The sequence below is a fragment of the Dermacentor variabilis genome, chromosome 3, assembly GCF_050947875.1.
Source record: "Dermacentor variabilis isolate Ectoservices chromosome 3, ASM5094787v1, whole genome shotgun sequence".
Classification (NCBI taxonomy): Eukaryota; Metazoa; Arthropoda; class Arachnida; order Ixodida; family Ixodidae; genus Dermacentor; species Dermacentor variabilis.
This window is the reverse complement of record NC_134570.1, coordinates 73,860,969-73,876,610: the sequence shown is the minus strand read 5'-3', so window position 1 is coordinate 73,876,610 and position 15,642 is coordinate 73,860,969. Positions and strand designations below refer to the sequence as shown.

Sequence of the window (15,642 nt, the reverse complement as noted above, 5' to 3'; positions counted from 1 at the left end):
CGCAACGCGTGCGGAGCCTATGAGACAATGAGGAGCAGTTGTTTATATTACCGAGAAAAATTATTGCGAAACAAATACATCTGATGCAGTTTGCGTTTATCACCTGATTTTTTCTGGTTTAATCAACACACAAATCGCTTTGTGAAGAAATAAAAGCAATTATTTTACGGCCCTACCTCCGCCCCCTTCTTCCTGGAAAGCGAAATATTACATTTGTGCACAATCTTAGAGCAAGTGTGAAGTAGCTTTAAAACAATAAATGTAGTCAGATCATGCATTAATCGTATATTGAGTTGTTGCGATGGAAGTACATAGTAAAGAGAGTTTTCTCCGGGTACGAAGAGAGATGCCAGATTGGTAAGATAGCCGGAGATACTGAAAACAGTTTACAGGGCAATGGCAGGAAGCTACGCGTTAAAAAAAACAGATAGCTCTTCGTTAGAGACCACCAGCCAGTTTTTAGAAACACCTGACGTGAGGGAGCTATGTAGTGAGAAGACGTAGGACCTGGTGAATAGTAGCACATGATTTGCGACACACTGCGAGGACATTGAGCGGTTACCAAACAGTAGTGGCGCGGCTGTTTATTGGAACCTTTGGCTTTGTTGAAGCCAACCGGCTCTAGACGAGCGCGGAATTTTTATTCGCTCAATAAAGTTGCAGCGCGACATTGCTTGTTTAATTTTGCTTACTTCAAAGAGCTTAAGGCGTGACCGTGTTGCGGTCTCCCCTTACTGTTATTAGTGTGCACTGCTATTATTAATATTAAGGTATAGCGACACAAATCTCTAGCACACAGTATCTTATAAACCAATATGCAAAAGTCCAAAGAGGGATGATGTGGGGAGGATTCGAAGCGAAAGTGCAAGCATGCTTGGATGAATTACCACTTTTACTAAGAACGTATTGTGGCCGTAAAACGAAAAAAAATATAACACCGATAAAGTTGTCTGCAGATGACACGATGAGATCGCCTAAAAGGCAACAAGAGCATTGATGTATCCGGGTCCTCTTTATTCTTTTTTGTGCTGTTTTTATGTTTTACACATGGCGGCCTCTTACCAATTCACTTTGTTGCCACAGGAGAAGAGAATCGGCTTGACAGTTTGTCAGACAAGACGGGACAACAGCCTTTGATCAGCCGTATACCTGAGCAGATGCACGCTTTTCCCTCAACACCACACGAACGCACATTTCGCAAGCGCGCAAATGACGCACTATACATTTGCCACGACGTGAAGGATAAACAGAAATGACGCCCCACGCATGCACGCAGCCCTGTTGTGACCCATTGTCGTTTCATAATCAAAGAAGTCACGTGTTGAGTAGGCATTCAAAGTTTGACGACGGAACCGGGAGACTAGCAAAAGCTCCGAGCTATTCTTCGTCAGCGCAAACGCGTTGACAAAGCGGCTGAGCGCAACGACTGCGTTTGTCAGGTGTTTGTTGCCGTTTGAGTTTTTTCTTTTCTCTTGTTCTATGTTTTTCTCGTTCCACGTTTATCGTGGCGCGTTATAACTGCTGCATAATTAAGGGAGAAACCCAGCGGCTTGCCCGATCAAGGTCACCAGTAGACTTCCCGACGGCTCACCGGTGTTGGCACAGAGCCTCAGAGGGAATTTCGCCTGCCCTGTGTGCATGTGTGACCTAGCCAATTTTAATGTCTTATTTTTTTTGTTTCATTTCTCTTCCTCTAAGTTACTACGCACTCCCTCTTTGAGGCAAGTTTTTTTTCATAGAAAGCGCACTCCTTGGTGAAGCCCCTGCTGGACGCGCCCTCTTAGCTCTCGGACGTAAATAAGCTCATTTATTAGTGCCCCATGTGCGAAAGCGTACAACACATACTAGTAAAATGAAGACGTCGGTAGCGCTCACTGTCGCAGTGGTTTTATTCGGTAAGTAACGACCACTCTTTAAGAGATCCATACGCAGGAATTATTTATCGAGAAGGTCGATGCGTGATTGTTGTAGTCAGGAAAATAGGGTTGATAGAATGTCGCCATACAGTCACTGAAACTGAATATCCTGTCCTCCCGAATTGGCACATGTTGTACAAGTTTTTCCAAAAAGATTTTCGCGAATAGGTGTTTTAAACGCAAGAGCCATAGCCCTGTTGTCCTGTTTTCTTGTATTTTGCGTGTAAATATTACAAGGTACATCAACACATAGTTGAGTAATTTAATCTATTTTTCATGTAGAAGCGGCCACTAGGAAGTAAGTGTGTACCTTACTTTTTAGAATAATCATCATAAGTAAACATTTTCTTCGTTTCCCTCGAATAGCGTCGTTGGACATGTTTTACTATGCGTCACCAGCGTGATGCCTCCCACGCCAGTGTGAGCCAAAAGGAGTGCACACGTCTACGAGTTTTGAGTTGAAAGTATCGCTTGCGAATATCCGTCAGATTAGCTATCCAGTTTAACCGAAGAGAAGTGGATCTGGCCTTGAAAACTGGTTATCTGGGTATCCGTATATAAATTAAATATACAGGATATCCGATTTAATTAACCGGTTAGCCGGCTAATCGGATGCTTGAATGTAAATATGCGCTTCCACTAAAATACTTAATTCGAATATTTGGTTCCATCGCGCTTATTGCAATATAATGTGCAAAGAGGAATAATTCACAGCCTATACTATATTAAGAACTTCACTTCCTTACTTTAAGCCATCGAGACAACCCATATATTCTAAAGAACACACACAAGAGAGAGGGGGCTATCATTTCCTGGTATAGGATATGCACGTTATTATTAAATAATAATAGAGATGTATCATATAATAATATGTATAATGCTTATTATTATTAATATTAGTGTTTTGCAAGCGTAGCCATTTGCAAGTGTATTTGGACTCACGGGCCTTCCATAACTTCAGCGCGTCGAAGTTGTGTCCCAGTTGGGGATCGGAGAGATGCGCGAGGCTGCTGACTGACATAGAACTGGACATTGAACAGCACGTGGAATGCTGCTGCTTCTGTGTGGCTAGTGCCTATCCCCCTTAAATTAAAGTATGGGGTCTTACGGGCCAGAACCACGATCTGATTATGAGGAATACAACCTGGGGTTCTTTTAACGTACACGGGTGGCTTCGTATTTCGACCCCATCGAATTGGGGCCGCCGTCGCCGAGATTCGATCCCTTGACGTTGTGCTTAGCCGCCCAACACCATAACTACTAAGCAACCACGGCGGGTGTATCCCCCTTTCACAAAGTCGAAGCGCCATGTTGTTCAGTATCCCTCTAATATTGATATGAATTGCCTCCCTGGCATCTGACCCCTGGTATTGAATGTCTTTATGGCCTATACAAAGAGAAGTAATGACTCTAACCAGCAACAACCGAGCTCTGCTAGGCGTCCCAATTGAGAGAGAATGGTGACAGGAGGCGTCATATCACTGGAGATCATGGCAATCGATATGTGAAGGTGAACACAGAAATAAATTTAACCCGTTTACTTTCGCTCTGAGCGCGGCCTTGAAAAACAGGCTATAATCAAATCCACGCACGGTCTTAACGTAGCTGGGAATAATTCGTCGCTTTCTTGTACGATAATCCCGCCACCGAGTATACAGCGATTCAAAGAGCTTCAATGCCAAAAAAGAAAAACATTTATTCTTGTATTATAATATCCAAATAGCTGGATATTTGTAGAGGCGGAAGCGCGAAAAGACATGGACGGGGACGAGACGAAAAGAAGGAGCGCTCTTCCTTGTGGTCTCGTCTCATCGCGTTGTTTTGCGCTGCCGCCTTTTGGAAATGCGTACCAACACGCCCAATTTTCTACATTAATCAGGATGTTATAACCGAATAAACGGCAGCTTAGCCAATTACTCTGGTTATCTGTTTTTCGAGTCCGAATAACCGGCGAACCAATAACGGAGTTGGCAACAAACCGTGCTAATGTCGCTGAACTAAAGTCGATCCCACCTATAAACCCGTCCCATCTCATGATCACCAGATGGCACGAATAATGCAGGTTCTGAAGGCAAGGGGCCGTACTGTCTTTTTTTTCATATTTTATTCCCGCTCAAATTTGTCAATGGGAAGCGCGAATTTGCGACCCCGCTATCCCCAGCATCGGCCATTGAGCTGGTCGGAGTTTGCAGACTGGTATACATTGCACTGGTAGACTGGTTCTTCATTACAAATGCGCTGTTAATGGCAAGCGTTAAGGCAACTTTAGTGGTAGAAAGTATGCTCCCTCTGGTCGGTGATTATATTTCATTCGAAAACTAACAAGTATTTCATCCACCTTTAAAAACGTTCATGTCAAGTTTGCTAATATGACTGTTTCATAGGTACGTTGTTTTTGTGATCTTCCAAGTCAAAGAACTCAAATTTTGGAGGGCATTAGTATTCCTTTAGTGCTACCACAGTCGTTGACTTTCACATTATTTTTTTTTTCATTTTCATGTTTACCGAATACGTTCATAAATCCGAATTGGTTGTAATGGTATGCATTTATTTCATGCAGCAATGTTATGTCAATATTACGTGTCTGTGACACTTTCCCACCGTGATCAAATCCCGACCATGAATTCTAGTATTAATGAAAAAACAAGGAAATAAATTTTGAATTTGCTGTCAAAGTTTACCCGAGACAATTACTGGCTGCGAAATAGGCAAAAGAAATGAATAAGTACAGCCTGCCGGTATATTACACCTTTTCTAGCTCTGCCTAATTGAAAGAAGACGTCTTTTTTTTTTGATGCCGCTCTTTACTCAAAGCTGCATATCCGCACGGTGTGCAACATTAATAAACAAACGTTTAGGATAGCTAAAAATAATTCCTCGCCACATACTGCTTTAAGCTGATTGTTATATGTAAACCTAGAGAAAAAACAAGGTATTCTGTTTTTATTTTCCTAGGCGCCTCCGGCGTTTAGACATCTAATATTGTAAAATTCAATAGGATGCGCCAAACCAACTGTTTAAACCAACTGAGAGGCAGTTCATGAATGCTCTGTAAATAAAAGTGAAGCTCCGCTTACACCTACCCATGTAGCCGAAAGACCCGGTCCAATTGCTATTGCTTAAATGTAATCAACGAAAAAAAAAGTAAACAAGCATGCGCAGTATCTTTAACTAATTTGAACACCTTTTCTTCACACATGTAAATCTTAAGTGAATGGTTACAATTGGATGGCAAATGCACACAGGGGTGTTCACTGAAGTGACCGCACGCCTGTTCACAGCGGACCCCACTTGCCACCGTCTGCGCACAAAAGTGGTGAGTAGGATCGAAGTGACTTGTTAAAAATAGAATTCTCGGGTCTTACGTGCCAAAACCACGATCTAACTATGAGGCACGCCGTAGCGGGAGATTAATGCGCAATAAGTTTGACCCTCTCGGGTTCTTTAACGAGGAACCCAGTGGGGCATGGTGCACAGTCATTCTAGCACTCCGCTCCCATCATAATGCAACCGCTACGGCCGGGATAACACCGAAAACCTGGCGCTGAGCACCGCAATTCCACATACACTGAACTTGCATAGCGGTTGAAAGCGACTGGTCCTCGCACTAGGAACACTTTACGCGGCTTGTAAAGAATTATTGTTTGTCGGATGCTTTCGCAGACACTTTCGGTGTATCTTGATTGCACTAAATGAAAGATTTTACACGCGAAGCTCGCTTGGAAACACGATCGCGGTCACTGTGTTTTTTTTCCCTCTCGTCGCGGGTGGAGCTCATTTGCGCATTAATTGAGCAGCAGTAATGCCAGACCGCAATGAACTTCCTGTGTAACGGGGATTCATCGCTCGCTCTGGATTGCGGCCTATCAGTGATAAAGTACGCGGAAAATGAAACACTGCGAGTTTGATTCCTCCTAGATTCGCCAATGAAATGTGCCCTTAATTGATACTAGTGCCATTAGCGCGTACCGTGGATGCGAGTGCAGCGAGTAACGGGTTTTTTGAACAACGTTTAAAAAAATCGCAGGTCATTATGCCTCATTTGAGCGACTCAAGTGAGTTATTGTTGGCACCTTGCTACAGGCAGACATTGGTTGAACGATATAACGAGTTTCTAGTTTCGCTTATCCGCCGACCTCGATACGAAAACTCTCCTCTCTGGCTCCGCTGCCGTCCCGTTTTGAAGTAATAACCAGGTGTAACCTGAAGTCCGTATCGCGCAATTCAATGCCCACTAACGGTGCAACTAAATTTACTGTGGTTTCGGCCCGTAAAAAGTATCTGGAGAGCTTGAATAAACGCATTTCTTCAGTGGTGAATGTAATTAAACATCTCAGTGCATAAACTTGAGAATGTTGTTTTAGCAGAAGGGTATAACGAAACCAAATACTTAAAATTTTATAGCAACTGTGCGGAACGTTACCTCAGGGTCCCTTCGGATCATGCAGTTTGTTTGCACAGGGAAAAGATAACATTGTGGTCGTACTTTTCTTCTGTTTTTTCCATGTGCACGAGTAGGAAAAGGTACGCAGGCGCTGCGTCTACCTATGTCACTTGCCAGAAGGGCACATTAGGATGGCACTTGAAGAAGACGGTACCCCTTGCAAGGTAAGTAACTTGAATCATTACGTGATGTCATGTGACGTACATACACAGAAATTCGTGCATAAGGAACGGTAGTGGTTGGATTGTCTTATATATTGAAGACAGGTGAAGCAGCGTAAACAGAAGCTACTGTGAGACTCCGAGAGGCCAAATATATAGTTTTGCTACATGTAGGTTACAACGGCTATTCTGCCGTTTATCATGCAAACAAGAAAATGTATAATTCAAGGCGATCAACACTTCTTAATTTTGTGCATCTCCAATTAACTGCAGAACAACTTTAAAAAATACTGGAGTCATACTTACCCAGCACTTTATCCTAGGACTGCTTGGAATAGCAGGCCAGTCAACGGCGATAACAAGTGGGCTATTCGCGAAGGTCGCAAATAAGTGGCAAGAACTTCATATAAAAGAAGTGCTTTGCGACTTCTGCTCCTACAGCAAAATTAATGAAGCGTTGCATTAGTATGCGTTCGTTACCATTGGCCGGCTACCTTCGTTAACGGTGGTGCAGCATCACGATTCGCTGGGACCGCCTATTGCAAGCACTCGCAGTGCATAGACTTTCTTTCGAATATGGTCTCTCTTTCTTCGTACCTTCCTTGTTGAAGAAAATGATAATAATGTGCATCGCTAATGACCTCGTTGTTGAATGCTTATTCCAGTGGCCAAAAATAATAGATTTATTTTTTGCTTTCAGCGTTTAGTACGTGAAGGTGTGTGCTTGAAAGGACGTTGCCGGAGGATGACACCACGAAAGGGAGGCCCCTCTACTAACCATGGTTCTGAAAACGAACCAGTTCCTGATTCGACGACGGCGATCCCACGGGATGAGTGACGGGGAAATATTTGAGCCGTTCCCGTCACACCCTTTTGTCAATTGACATGCATGCACCTAATTCTGACACCTGTAGTGAGAGTACATGTGAATGCATAATTTTTTGCAGTGAAATAATCACTTTGTTAAACACTACTGACAAGGATACGTCCACAGATGTGGACACTGCTAGAAATAGAGGAAATTACAGCGCCGGCGAAGCACAAGCAACCAAAAGAAGGATGCGCAGCTCTAGTAATTCTTTAGTATTGCGCAGGGCAAGCAGATGCAAAAGATGCCTGATGAAGACTTGTCAGAACGAGAATGTACAATTTTGAGCCTATGATAACAAATAAGAACAGCTGAGACACGTGGTCATGTTCCTCCAATAAAGCATGGGGCAAGAAAAAAGGAAAACTAAGAATGTGTGAGTTTCGCACTGTGCTGATATTCAGGAGGTTTGCAATGTGGGCTTGTTGGTAATGCATCTTCAAGGTGAGTACGGTAGCGCGATTAAAAAAGGGGACAAAAGAATGTATCTTCTACCGTAGCGCTACCGTACTCCCCTTGAAGCTGATTTTCAGAATGACTGACAGCATCAAAATGCATTTTTCTTGTTTTGCCTGTTTGCTGAGCTTATTCAAAATAAAGCTGCACGCCTGCATTCACTTTCTGCTCAACGACTGGAGGCGGCATCCAGTGCGCCTCTTGCTCAGGCCTGTTGTACTAGCCCTTCATGTACGGAAGTTTGATGTTGTAATTAATCACACTCCCAGCATATAACTTATTACGGAGAAACTTCAATAAGCAAAAGTACATATCGCTTTTGCGTTATACAGTCTGCAACCAATTTTCGGATGCGAAAGCATCAAATGGCCTATTGAGCGAAAATGCTGGCATCTGTAACAGCTAAACAGTACCTAAATTCTCATTGGCTGCAACGCCATTACATCCGTAGGACAACTGAAACAGCTGGGCAACTGAAAGGGTGCACCTACTGCAGCGCTGGCGCGCCAGGTGTTGCGTGAGGGGCGATGGCATCGCCACGACGCCACGTCACCGTCGCTCTGGGAAGCATGTGCTTATCCATGCATTACTTGCACGCGCAAGCTATCGCCTGCGTTCCAACTTCGCCTCGGTAAGTGCTATAAATTAATTAATACATTAAAAAACAGAATAACTCTGAAAGGAAAGATGTTGGCGGTAGTGAGTTTCGAAGATTCAACCCCACGCTCAGAAGCCGAGTGTCTTACCCCGTGGGCTAAACCGGCCAAGCGTATCAACGCGTCCGCTTGTTCGCGAGGGGTTTACAACTCGTAGGAGTGCCCGGCGGCGCTCAACTGGACATGAATGCTTTCGCTTTCCGAACTCATAAGTGCTTAGTGGTCCTCAGATGTTTTCCATTTGTCAACTATAAGGCCACGGCAAATTAGGCAAAACTAGGTCAGAAGAATACAGGCTTGGGCTGGTTGGTAATACATAGTTACACTGGAAGCATAGCGTGGGAAAGACGATCGAGAAAGACTACACGGGATAAGCGCTAACTTTCAACACGAAAACCACTTTCTGTGTTGGAAGTTAGCGCTTGTCCTGTGTAGACTTTGTCGATCGTCTTTCCCGCGCTATGCTTCCGGTGTAACCGTGCGCTCCCAGTGTTGTCATCGTGTAGAGAAGGCTTCTCCAGACTGACCGTGGTGGCACGGCTGCTTCCTTCAGTGTTTCAACTTCTGCGTGAACCCTTCGATAAGTGCCATAACAAGGCGCGCCCTGTCCAAAACCACGGATTACCACAGGCTGCTGTTCTTCCGTGCGTGTGTTCAAACGGCTTAAAATGGTGGTAATTTGGGCAAGTGGGAACAGTTCAGTCATGATTGCAAATAGTGCACTACCCGAGCAAGGGATAGAAGAAACACGGCGTCGTCGTTTCCTTCGCGTTTTCTTGTTGTGTCCCTTGCTCGGCGTAGTGCGATATTCTCCATCATGGCTGTTCAAATTACATGGGATGAAATCGGCGTTGTTACAGTGCACGCATACTTGAGAAGAAATTACATCCCAATTCGTACTGCACTTGGAATGTGACAAGCGTGGACGTAGATTTAAATAGTCGAGCTAAGCTTTTGTTTATCTTATGTTAATTACCTTGGCGCCTCTTGAGGCTACTTACACGGTGAGCAACATACGCTTTTTGTCGGAACTCCAAATCTTTATCCGCAAGACTTTTCATGCGCTATTCAGCTAACTTCCCCATAACATTGTTATAACTAAATTTCGCGAATTATTTCTAGCGTTTTTATGCTAACTTTCCTTCCAGCGCTTGCCCCCTGGGCAAGAGGCGTTCGTTGATTCTTTGTGTTTACGTTTGAGCGAACTTCAAATGCCGACTTTGTTTCGTTTTGGGGTGGCAGGGTTCCTACTTTTCTAACGCTGGCTTGTTTTTTTCATTTCCCCGGGGATCGGGCCACACTTGTAATGAGTTTTCTGGACCCTTTCGTTCGGATTGCCCCGCGGGCTCTGTACAGATCAACGGGTGGCTCTATGAATTCTTGTGTTTTAATGCTTGCCGCTAGCAGCTGTGCCTCCTTTTTTGTGAACGTTTTCTACGAGAATCAGACCGGGGCCACATGGCGATGCCGGCTCTGGCGCAGCTTTCTGGGAATGTGCGAGATTGCCAAACGGCTGGTTTTCGCCGCAGGGAACTTCGCTGCACCATATGACAGCCCAAAGACACACGCTGCTCCAGCTGTAGCCCTTCCGCTTTGAATCACTAAGCTTAACGTTATTTATTTTCGCTCTCTCTTTTTTCTCATTTAACGAACGTTACGGGTTAAACGGCGTAATATTTGAGATTCAGGAGAAGCCAGCATCGAACAGAATTGTCGTTATGGTGAAAAACAACATGAGCCATTCTTCGTTTCCACGTAACCGGGATGTGTTGAGAAAACCAGACTCGAAAACCAGGGGACTGCAGCTCTTCACTGGGCTTTCCAGTTCATGCACGCGCTGCCCGCTTTTTGGAGCCGTAATTATCGGGTTTTTAGTTCTCACCGCTAACGTTGAAGCACTACTTATAATTCTTACTTTGAATGGAAGGTACCGGTAAGCGCAAGTTGTGATTGACTGGCTTAAGTGGAAGGACCATCACTGTTGAGATAGAAAGAAAAAAATACTAATATAACTTTACTGGCTCCGGCGCAACGTTCCGCATTTCACTGTCAGTTAGCATAATATAGAACATTATTTATAAATAAAACAATAACAAAACAAAACAACAGCGACGTGAATTTCGAACCCGCTTTGTTTAATCTCCAAAAGAAAAACTTTATAGCCATGGAATTCAACAGCTCCGGTGTTATTGGGCTGTTTTGCTGGTGCAGAGTTATTGATTCCCTGCACCACTGCCATTTATTTATGTAGCTTCGCGTAGTTAACAACCAAGATATGTTGCCAAGAGGCATGTAAAATGGAAATCTTCCGTCATCCGATCGTGTTCGTACAGCAGAAATTGAGTATACCGTGGACGATAACCAAATTCACACAGATAAGTGCACACTGTGCGAGAGTGAGTGGGTGAGTCCTCACACTCGAGTTCGAAAAGTGGACAGCCAAACTACCTGACCAGTCGTCGTTTATTCGTCGAAACTTGCACATAAAGTGTGCCTGCAGCAGCTACCTTAAGTACGTTTGATTCTGAAATTAAAAGATCAGTTTCCGGATTAACATTTTTTCTAAGTCTAGAAGAATATAGAGAACCCCGCTAACCTGACGACTTCATCTGCGAGGCTAGCTTCGGCGCGTTGTTGCAGACAGCCCGCCGAAGCAGGGCTACACCTTCACGAAAGATGCGCAAACCTTTGCAAGGTTATTAACGACGCGTGACCGATCTCACTGCCCTGAACCACGCTACAACTCATCGCAGTCATGGATATGCGCCTTGGTGCTTGCGTTAAAGAAGAAAAGGTGTGCTACATGCATCATAATTTAAAGTATGCAATGTGTAAAGCGCTGAACGGGGCTAGCTGGTGTGCATTCACAATCACGTTGCGCAAGGCTTTCCACGGGCAAAAAAAAATGACGAAGAAGGCTTTTTTTGATAGTGTCAAAGCCAGCGCAACGGAATCGTGAATGCACTGTATTGTTACACACTTCCGTTAGTAACAGCCAGGCCTTCAACCTGCGATAACTTGTGCGAATTAGAGATACTTGGAGTGTGTCCCTGCAATTTATTATTGTCGTGGAAGATATTAAGAGCCTCATTGAGCAGTATTTATGAATTTTTTCTTTGTTTATTATATCATGTTTAGGGGATGTCGGCGCCTTTAGTTAGCATCGGCTACTCCTTTTCAGATAGAATTGTAAATACTAAAGTCCAGAAATATGAAAATATTACATAAAAATATAAGTTAAAGCTAAATGAATGAGTGAGAAAGTCGATTACCATAAAGGCTCCCCAAAAATTGTCGCCTCATGCTGCTTCCAACTAGAGATGCGCACTTCCCTCACAGTGTGTTCACAGGCGACGCATTTAAGACATCGGTTGACTGAACAATCATACGTGGTAAACTCACGCTCTGCCACTTTGGTGTTTGAACATATTTCACATGGATGAATAGTCAGGAATTTTGGACATCGAGTTTAAGCACATGTGACTCGAACACTTCTCTCACTTTGCTAGGAGAAATTATATCTCTTGAATGCTTCCTGTGTGCAGGCAACTTTCTTCATTTCCTTATTTCTCTAAAATTCACTTCACATCGCTAGTTCATGGCTTGCCCCTGTGCGTTACTTTCGCTGCATAGTGAAAGTGCGCTGCGCTTCGGTGGCAAGGAAGCGCCTTGGTGAGAAGTAGAAGGCGATTTTTAGTGACAAGTTTCAAGTTCATCTGGAATGCCCAGCTTTTCTGCGTTTAGACCAAGGAGCACCGTTGTCCATGTAATATCTCTAGTGTTTCATTGCAAACACTTCGTGATATCTGTCTATGTAGGATCGTAACGGTGAGTGTCATTTTGTTACAAAGGCAACCTTTATGAATGATTCTTACACTTCACAGAAAAAATAAGACTTCAGCACCCCGTTTTTCTCATTTCTGCTTGTAATTTGCTGAGAGATCCAGCTTAAGTTATTGTTTGCTATAGATTTGGATTATGATATCAAATTATAGTAGCGCAAACATACTAAATAACGAACGCGCAATAAAAGCTGACCAACAAATCGAGCCACGAGAAATTCAAGACCCGTGCAGGCAATGGAAAATTACCTTCAGTCTGCTGGTGCTTCTCACACGAAAACAATAGTTTGATGTGTGCGGGGCTCACCAAGAACCTGCAAAAACTTTAAAGGTGACAAAGTTTGCAGTGCAAAATGTTTATTTCCCCATCCCCCAATTTACAACGAAAAAGAGAATAGTAAGGCAAAGCTAAATTAGATTTCATAACAAAAAAAAAACTAATAATGTTTCCCGAGATGGCTAAGTCAATAAAATTGTGTTTTCTGCAAATGGCAACTGGTGAACATTGTGAACATATTAAATAAAGCGCGGAGATTAGTAAGGTGTTGTGCACGGCACTCTGCAAAACACGCATAAACCTAAGCGTACTGACATAGTGCATGCAGTCAGACTACACAACCGGTCTCAACCTCACAACCATGGCACTGCGGGGCTGCAGATTCTGCGGAAACGGAAAGGCGGAATATGCAAATTAGGATAGAGAACGATCAACGGTGAAAAGAATCATGCATCATGAGAAGGCGGCAAACGGAGGCATTGGACTGAAGTGATCATATGTTTACGTGGTTCTTCTCCCAGTTCTTCGCGCCCCAATCATCGCTTTCTTTCTCTTCGCTGACCGCCTATGTCCGATATCGAAATTTTTCACATGGACTGTTATCACATTGCTTTCGTTGTAAAATGAACCAAGCTTACAACCATGCGGAAATACTGTATCTACGTGCCAGCTAAATGTGCAATTGAAACAAACGGATTCACAAGAGTAAAGAGGACTGGGTGTCGCTTGAATGTTGTCTCACTTCTCCAGCAGCCCGGAATATTTAACATGACCGTATGTGCGAGCGCTTTTTCCATAATGTACATGCAGTCAATTGTTGAGTCATACAGAGTAAAGTGATGTGCGAAGCCTGTCATTTCAGTGCGCGTTTTGTACCACAACATCGGTGTCATAGTAACTGCGAGCGCAGCGTTTTTAATCTGCCGTCAATCTTAGGAAGCTCCTGCAGACGTTGTTTTTCCTTTTTTTTTTGTGCGTGTGCGTGAGACACATGTGATGTTTCCTAAAATACATGAAATCAAGAAACATGCTTTACCAAAACAATGACAGTGGCCTGCGAATTTTCCACTCATTTCACTGCCGAATCAATTTGCTTAGCTTGAGGACCGTGGAGCTCAGCTGTGTAACGTGTTTGCGACTGAGCCACAGAGTACTTGCAACAAATGCTCTTTTTTCGCTTAGTCCACCGTCACCAAACAGTTCAATAAGAGCGAGCACGTTTTCTGCGGAGGAGGTTCTGCACTTATTCCGTCATGACTGCTTTATATTACTGCGATAGCAGTTATGTATTCGGAATTGGGTTATCCTTGTCTGTCCCGTCCTTCCATCCGTTACCATGATGACGACCGTTCTTGTGTTATCGTGGACAGATAACAATTGCCGTCCGCGTCAGGCCACCTCGTCATCGCCAGCTTTATCATCCCCATAGAACGAAGAAAAGAAAAAAAAAACATCCGTAACCGGCCATCATTCGAAGTCGAACCCACGTTACAGGAGCAGGGTTCCTTCGGGAGTCGGGCACGCTAACCAACGAGCTGTTGTGCAGTTTTATTTCTTTATTAAATGAGAGTAAAATGTTTCAGAAAAACAATACACTACAGAAATTTAAGGCAACCCTGAAAACATACACTCATAAGTCAGGCCAGCAAGTGCAAGAGCTCAATAAAGACATCCAATCCGGCAGTGTTAATTTTTTTATCTATGCACTGCAAACGTAAACATGAAACCGCCCGCTTTCTCGAGCAATTTTGAGAGGAAGGGCTTCAGAATTGACATAAAAAAGGAAGTTTTTAACCTGTGGAGGAATAATTGTTGAACGGACATATTTAGACATACTTAGGTAATAGCATTCCAAGTAAGGTGCACGATAAAAGGGAAGTGTGTACGAATGCAGCAAATCTTTCCTTGCGGGATGCAGTGAAGATGCATTCTATACTAAAGTGAATCGTTAGAAAGTTTTATATTTATTTATTTAATTATGTATCTCTTATTTATTTATTTATTTATTTATTTATTTATTTATTTATTTATTTATCTACAATATCTGTAGCACCACTAAGGTATTGTACAGGAGTGGGATCACAAAGTATACAAAATAACAACGAATAAATAACAGCACGAATAATAATACTAAGTATTTGAACAACCTCCTTGAAGAAGCTCCGAGGGGTTATTGTTACATCTCTTACAGATGACGACATAGCTATATTTGGAAGCCAGCCTCATAAGTGAAAATTTCTTTAGAAATTGAATGTCGACGTCACAAGAGAAGAACAGGCGAAAGCGACGGGAGGCAAGTTACCCCCCCCCCCCCCAGAAAAAAAGAACAAAAGAAGAAGAGGGGAACTGGAAGGTCCGCGATAACAGCGCTAGGCAAAGTCTGCAACGTTTTGCGCTCCACACAGACTGTAGGAGCGGCGCCTCCCGCACGTGTATTTCAGGAGGCGGACGAGCAATACTATAGTATACAAGGTTGTTGTTAGGTGCGTCACATAGAAATTGTCCTTCATAAAATGGCGGCGTGTTGAAGTAACATATTGCGTCGTCATACTGACGAAAACAGCATCTGAGGGACACAAAGGAGGTGTACACGACAATGCTGATGATAATAGTCAAACATCCCAATTACGTACGATACAATATGCACCATGAATCAGGTTGTACATGGAAACAACTAAGAAAGCCTCAATGGCTTCAATGTCAACAACAACGACGACTCAGCAGTAACACTATCGAGATTACACAGTTTACCACAAAGTTCACAGCCGCCAAGTGCCCTAGCAGGGTAAATTTACAGGAAAGCAAATCAAGAATGCTTCGCTTTGACTGATTCCTGCAGTGTGTGGTATTTGGATAGTTGTTTTTGTTTTTCGTTGTCGTTGTTGTTGTTGTTGTCCTGCGTGGTCGTGGCACATACCCACAGCGGGGGATTGGCCATGAATCGGGTGGTTAAATCGGGTGCAAAAAAATAATAATAAGGGAGTTAACAATTTGAACATTGGAGTTTAAAAGTAGACATTTT

General features: G+C 43.4%; 1 protein-coding gene across 1 annotated transcript; it reads left to right on the top strand.

Annotated features, from left to right (window-relative positions):
* Nucleotides 1-1,733: 1,733 nt before the first annotated feature.
* Nucleotides 1,734-8,002, top strand: LOC142575872 (uncharacterized). Its single transcript, XM_075685605.1, has 4 exons — nucleotides 1,734-1,895; nucleotides 5,162-5,232; nucleotides 6,435-6,524; nucleotides 7,222-8,002. The coding sequence occupies exons 1-4, from the start codon at nucleotides 1,853-1,855 to the stop codon at nucleotides 7,357-7,359; spliced, it is 342 nt and encodes a 113-aa protein (XP_075541720.1). The 5' UTR covers nucleotides 1,734-1,852; the 3' UTR covers nucleotides 7,360-8,002.
* The last annotated feature ends 7,640 nt before the right edge of the window (nucleotides 8,003-15,642 follow it).

Bases quoted from the DNA above. Each gene is read 5' to 3' on its own strand.
- LOC142575872 (XM_075685605.1), top strand. From the start codon at position 1,853: ATGAAGACGTCGGTAGCGCTCACTGTCGCAGTGGTTTTATTCG. The intron at 1,896-5,161 runs GTAAGTAACGAC...AAATGCACACAG, and splicing joins TGTCGCAGTGGTTTTATTCG to GGGTGTTCACTGAAGTGACC. The intron at 5,233-6,434 runs GTGAGTAGGATC...GTGCACGAGTAG, and splicing joins ACCGTCTGCGCACAAAAGTG to GAAAAGGTACGCAGGCGCTG.